Consider the following 6000-nt stretch of genomic DNA (forward strand, 5'->3'; position numbering starts at 1 on the left):
TGGTGAACACCAGCCTCCTTCCCATCGTCTTCCCTGCAGGTCTGGCTCCCAGCTATGAAGGCCAAAGGATTGGAGATCTCAGGCACCTTCACCCGCCAGGTGGGCTCCATCTCCATGGACCTGCAGCTGACCAACAAGGCCTTGCAGGTCATGACTGACTTCGCCATCCAGTTCAACCGCAACAGGTGAGCTCCCTGAGGCCAGCCTGCTGAGAGCCCATGCTGGTGACTGCAGGCAGGCGCTGAGGGCTGTGGGCCTGGAGCCTCTTTCTGGTGAAGGAAGATATTTCTCACAACCACATCTCAGGCCAAAACTCTCTAAAGCAGTGATTTTTCCCCACAGTAACCTCTTTATGTAGACACCAAAATATGAGGTGGAGGGGCAGCACACCTCCCTTTATTTTTGCCTTCCCCCACTGCCCGGGGGGCATTCTACTGACATAATCTCCAGATCTGAGCAGCTCCTGTCTCAGGACCTGTCTCTAAGAAGGGTGGGGAGTGGGCCTGCCCGCCAGCCTCCCCCATGTGGCAGGATTAAACCACCAGACAGGGCCTCTGTGAACGGTGGCTGCTCCAGGTTCCTTACCCCCACCATGTCCCCTGTCAGTAGGGAAGTTCTCCTGTCTGGCACCATCAGTGTCTTCATGGACCAGGCCAGCTAGGCCAGGGCTCTCTGGGGGACCCCAGCAGCCTCTCCTGATGATCCTTCTTCCTGAGCGGCTCTAGTGATGAGCAAACTGAGCCTCTAAGAAGTTGACTGAAGGGGCTGTTTCCTCAGGGAGAACCTTTGGGCCAGTGGTTTCTGACCCTCTGTCAGACCAGGGAAGGTGGGCAGCTCTGCTGCTTACCCCCAGGGGACCCTAGAGGTCACAGAAACACTCCAGTGTCTCTTACGCTCTTGGGCATCCTCATTTGCTCACATGCTGCTATACCAAGAAGCAGGGCTTTTCTGAATCTCTGTGGCCATCTCATGATCTAGCCAGTTCTGGCCCAGACAGTAAAACCCAGTGTCTTGCTTGGGATGGTCACATCCCTCCTGGGTGATGGAGGTTGGTCACTGAGAGTTGGGCAGTCACAGAGTTTTCAAATTAAAAGAAGTTTAAAGGCCCCCTGGTTTGTTTTGTTTTGTTTTGTTTTGTTTGTTTTTTCCTCTCATTTTAAATGGAGCTCTTTGAGGGCAGGGCAGGGCCACGCTTACCTGGGCCTGCCCAGCACCTCACCCATAGGAGAAAGAGGAACAGAGATGGGCTTCAGGCCTTCAGCTGTCCCAGATTTCTCTTCCTGTTCCTGTGGCCATTGAGGGGTGGGGAGTGGGGGGTCAGGAGCTTGTCCTTCAGGCCTGGCTCTGGGCCTGGGATGAGGCCAGCTCACTGGAGAGGCTTATCGCCAGCTGCTGCCCAGGCTCCGGAGCCCCAGGAGCCCACCTGTCCTGTGTCAGCACCTGTTCCCCCACCACCCCCACGGGGGCTTCTCTCTCCCCAGCTTTGGCCTGGCCCCCGCCGCCCCCCTCCAGGTCCATGCTCCGCTCAGCCCCAACCAGACTGTGGAGATCTCCCTGCCTCTCAACACGGTGGGCTCAGTCATGAAGATGGAGCCTCTGAACAACCTCCAGGTGTGTTCCGGGCAGGGCTTGGCACCCCAGTCTTTACCCACCTGCCCCAGGGAGGAGCCTGGGGGAACCGTCTGGGGCCTGGCTGGTGCTGGCAAAGGGCTGTCTGTGGAATCTTGCTCTTGGACACAGACTGGGGGTGGGGATGGGGAGTGGGGGAGGCCAGTGGGAGGGGGTGTTGGGCATGGCTACTGGGGAAGTCATGAGAGGGAACCTGCCCAGGTGGGCTCATAGGGAGTAGGCACTTCCTGGGGCCTCAGGGTATCGAGCATCAGGGACTAATTGGGGATCCCCTTGTTCCTAGGTGGCTGTAAAGAACAACATCGACGTCTTCTACTTCAGCACCTTGTACCCGCTGCATATCCTCTTTGTGGAGGATGGGAAGATGGGTGAGTCATGAGGGTGCCCCTGGGGTCCCTAGAACAGATGGATTGGCTTGGCCCCACGATAGAGTCCATGAGTCGCCGGCTCCCCTGCAGAGTCTGGAGTGAGGGTCACACCTTCACTGGGGCCCCCAGGGTCTTATCTGGCCAATTTCTGCCCCTCAGTCTTGCCTGCAGCCTCTAGACAGTTGTCCCATGGGCCCCCTGAGGCAGGGATCCTCGGCCGTGTGTCACACCTGATGTCCATCCCCTGTGCCCCAGCTGGAACCCCTGGGAAGACTCATCCCAGCACCCAGAGGGCATGGAGCACTTTGCCCACATCATCTCTGTCACGTCAGAAGCCCTGTAACACCGCTGTGACTAATGAGCAGGGTGCTTGGCTCCAGAGCAGCAGGAGGTCAGATGTGGGTGGTAGTGGGGAGAACTCTGAGGCCCAGAGTCAGGAACCCTTGGTCTTTTGGGAACAAGTGGCCACCCTCACAGAGCTCAGGGTTTACTCAGGGAAGCAGGAGGGGCTGTGGCAGAGCCAGTTCTGTCCTCAGCTGCAAGGTGGCACTGCCCCCCAACCCACTTCCTGCTGAGGGTTACTGAGTGGGACCAAAGGTGTATCAGGATCCCACCTCTACCCCTCCAGACCGGCAGATGTTCCTGGCCACATGGAAGGACATTCCCAATGAGAACGAAGCCCAGTTCCAGATCAGAGACTGCGCCCTGAATGCAGGTAGGACTCCTGAGCCCCGCCCCCATTCCATGCTGGCGCTCGCCTGTGCCCCAGGCCTCCCCATCTCTGACTGGGGACCTTCTGACCCCCAGAGGCCGTGAGCAGTAGGCTGCAGAGCAGCAACATCTTCACCATCGCCAAGAGGAATGTGGAGGGCCAGGACATGCTTTACCAGTCCCTCAAGCTGACCAATGGCATCTGGGTGCTGGCGGAGCTGCGCATCCAGCCCGGCAACCCCAGCTTCATGGTGAGGGCCCCCGCTCCTGCCTGCCTGCCATGGGGCCTCTGCCTTCCTGTCTGGGCAGCCTCTCCCGTTCCCCTCCTTCCCAGGCCAGGGGTCAGCCCTGATGGGGGGGGGCACTCTAGCCCAGCTGAGCTGGGATCCCTTTGAGCCTGGCATTGGAGGAGCATCAGAATTCTGACCTTAGAAAGCTTCCAACTCAATCCCATCTAGTTTCTCAGATAAGACACCAAATTGGGTCTCAGAACAGTGAGTTGGACCAGAAGATTCTATAAAATTGGGCCCTGTGAGGCGGCCCAGTTGGCCCAAGGCCCGTCTGACTGGGAAGTGGCTCTGCTGCGTCCCGGCCCTGTTCCTCCAGCTCTTCCCCACCTGAGTGTCCTCCTGGGAGGACGTGAATTCCGAGCAACTCATCCTTCCTGACCTTTGAGTCAGACCTCAGTCAGGACGTGGCTTCCTAGAGGCCAAGCTGCTATTCCAGGCCCAGAGAGCCCAGACTTTGCTTCTCCCTGCACCCAAGTCTCGGGCAGGCATGACCCTCCAGAGGCTTCTCCCTGGGCCCCGCTGGTGGTGTGGGCGCAGAGGTCGGGTGGGGCCTCGGCGGTGGCTTCGGTGGTGGTAATTTCCGTCTCCCTGTGTTCGGTTGCTGCATGTTCACCTTCCCTGCTGGTGCCCGTGGTGCAGGACTTGGAGGTTAGCGGATTGCTTTTCTCTTCCTCTTCCCCTCCATCCTCCCAGCCATACCTTGCACACCCCATCTCTTGGCCCGGCTCTCCTGAGTTGGCCTCACCCCACTGCTCCCCAAAGCCGGGAAGACAGACACACATGCAGGCTGCAGGCAGGAGGATAGGCTGCCCTGTGCTCCCCAGCCTGGTGCCTTCACTTCCCACAGTCAGTGTGCACAGAGCTCTTCGGAGGAGACTGGGGCCCTGACTGCTAGACCGCCACGTGCCCCTCCCCCTTCCCAACGGCCCCCTTCAGAGCAGTGATATTGGCAGGAGGGGTGGCTGCGCTTGTGTCCACTGCCAGGGCTCTCCAGGCTCTTCCCGCAGTTAGAGCCGAGCCAAGTCTGGCGTGCCTGCTTCCTGTGCTGGAAACCAGAAAGACCACCCAGCATCCCCATGGCCTCCCTCCCAGCCCCAAACCACCTCCGCCCTCCATGGGCTGTGGGAGGCCTTGCAGCTCTGCAGGGTGCAGCCAGCACTGCCTGGCAGCCTCGGGCTCGTGATTCATGCTGCAGAGGGCCATGGTGGCAGGCGGACAGCAGGCGTGTGGGCTGCGAGTAAATTTGGTCCCCACCTGGCTGGCTGCGGCGGCCGCCCCCTCGCCTACACCACACAGCTGCCCCAGCCGCTGCTGCCACCAGGCCACGTGTGCGCACCACCCTCTCCCATCTGGTTCCTTCCTTCTCTGCCTTCCCCGCCTGTTCCTTCCCGGCCCTGGAGAGGAGCTCCAGGAATGAGCTCTCCCTGTCCCCCGACCCGTCTCCCTGCAGCTGTCCCTGAAGTGCCGAGCACCGGAGGTGTCCCAGCACGTGTACCAGGCCTACGAGACCATCCTCAAGAACTGAGGCCCCATCCAGCATCCGCTCCAGCCTTCCACCAGCCGCGTCAAGGAGCCTCCTGGGAGGTAGCAGCACCTCCTTCTCCCGGGAGGGGCCAGGCGAGGCTCCTGGCACCCACGGGCTTCCCTGGTCCTAACAGTAGGGCCTGCCCGGATCCTCGGGATACTCCCGTGCTTGAGACCCCCCCCCTTTCCATTGCTGCTGACGTTTAGCGTCAGGTAAGGAGGGGACCAAAGGAGCCAGAGTGGCACAAGAGCTGGATGGGGAGATCCAGGTTTCTTCTCTTGCTTTTCCCGGCACCTGAGGACAAGCACTCAGTTCCCTCCTCAGTCTCCCAGCCCAGGAAGACCCCTGCCCCAGTCTCTCTTGGTGGTGCCCTCCCCACCACCCCTCTCCTGGGACGGGCCCTGGCAGGCATCCTGGTGTGTGTGGAGGGTCCACTGGGTACCAGGAGAGCTGCTCTGTCAGGGCCTGGGGCTCCCAGGGCCTACAACCCCACCCTCCCGAGCACTGAGCCACTCGGGGAAGACCAGGCAGAAGCTCCCAGAGCCCCTCCTGGGCTCCTGCTCCCCTGGCAGACACGCACGCCCGCTCCCCCTCTTGGCCATGAGGATGGTCTCTGCCTCTGATACATTCCTCGATGTGCCCAGGGTTCCTGGAGCGGAGACACAGCTGAGAGGTGGGGCATGTGGGCAAGCGGGGTGCATCCTGTCTGGGGTTTCTCCTTAGCATCTGCTGACCCCCTCCTGGCCTCCTTCAGTTGTGTCTGACAGAGCATTAGGTTTTCCTGTTACTGCTGTTTAATAATAAAGATTCTGCTTTTGGCAATCACGGACACTTTTTTCCCTCTTCCACCAAATGTCAGAATTAAAAACTGCTTCCAAGTGGTTGAGGATGGTTTTCTTGAGCCCTGCAGTAACGATGTCTAATATATATAAATAGAGACTATATATTGTATGTTTACTCTTATTTTCAAAAAGAGAAAGTGAATAAAAACGATGACATCAAGTGTGTCCCTGGCCAGTGTGTCAGGTCCTGAGGCTCTTCTGGGCAGGGTCCTGGATCTCCTAGGGTCCAGGGTCAAGCGCTTGAGCTGTGTCAGCCCCTCCCTAGCCCTGCTGACAGTACCTTTCCCTCTCTTGTCCTTGGAAACTGCCTGCTGAGGCCTACTGGTCTCCCAGCACCTCTCCCATCCTTGACCCCAGCTCCACCCCAGCCCACGCCATCTTGCCTTTAGATGCTGGGAGGGCCGAGGTCATCTTGGTTTTCCTCAGCTCCTGGGAGTGGCAGGGAGGCCCAGCACCAGGACTGTCTGGGCGGGCTATTCCCTGCCCTGCATCTGCTGCGGCCTCCCCAGCCACCACCAGGGACATCTTATATGGCCCCAGTTCTGGCACTGGCCTGGCTCCCAGGCTGGGGCAGGAGGTGGGGGGACTCTGGGCAGGGCTCTGTGGGCAGAGTTGCCAGTGGGTTCTCAGTGCCT

At 59.7% G+C, this 6000-nt stretch overlaps 1 protein-coding gene and 1 non-coding gene across 12 annotated transcripts in view; both read left to right on the forward strand.

Annotated features, from left to right (window-relative positions):
* Positions 1–5404, forward strand: part of AP1B1 (adaptor related protein complex 1 subunit beta 1) — a 101961-nt gene extending 96557 nt beyond the window's left edge. For all 11 annotated transcript variants that reach the window (XM_067015397.1, XM_067015402.1, XM_067015399.1 and 8 more), the window contains 6 exons: positions 40–185; positions 1482–1611; positions 1913–1997; positions 2626–2712; positions 2805–2959; positions 4449–5404. In XM_067015397.1, the coding sequence (XP_066871498.1) occupies positions 40–185; positions 1482–1611; positions 1913–1997; positions 2626–2712; positions 2805–2959; positions 4449–4523 (678 nt within the window). In that variant the 3' untranslated portion in view covers positions 4524–5404. The remainder of the gene's footprint in view (positions 1–39; positions 186–1481; positions 1612–1912; positions 1998–2625; positions 2713–2804; positions 2960–4448) is intronic.
* LOC131742965 (small nucleolar RNA SNORD125) lies at positions 679–775 on the forward strand. The gene has a single exon (XR_009331621.1). It is a non-coding gene; the product is annotated as a small nucleolar RNA SNORD125 (small nucleolar RNA).
* Positions 5405–6000: the final 596 nt, after the last annotated feature.

Source organism: Kogia breviceps, chromosome 15 (assembly GCF_026419965.1).
Source record: "Kogia breviceps isolate mKogBre1 chromosome 15, mKogBre1 haplotype 1, whole genome shotgun sequence".
Taxonomy (NCBI): domain Eukaryota; kingdom Metazoa; phylum Chordata; class Mammalia; order Artiodactyla; family Physeteridae; genus Kogia; species Kogia breviceps.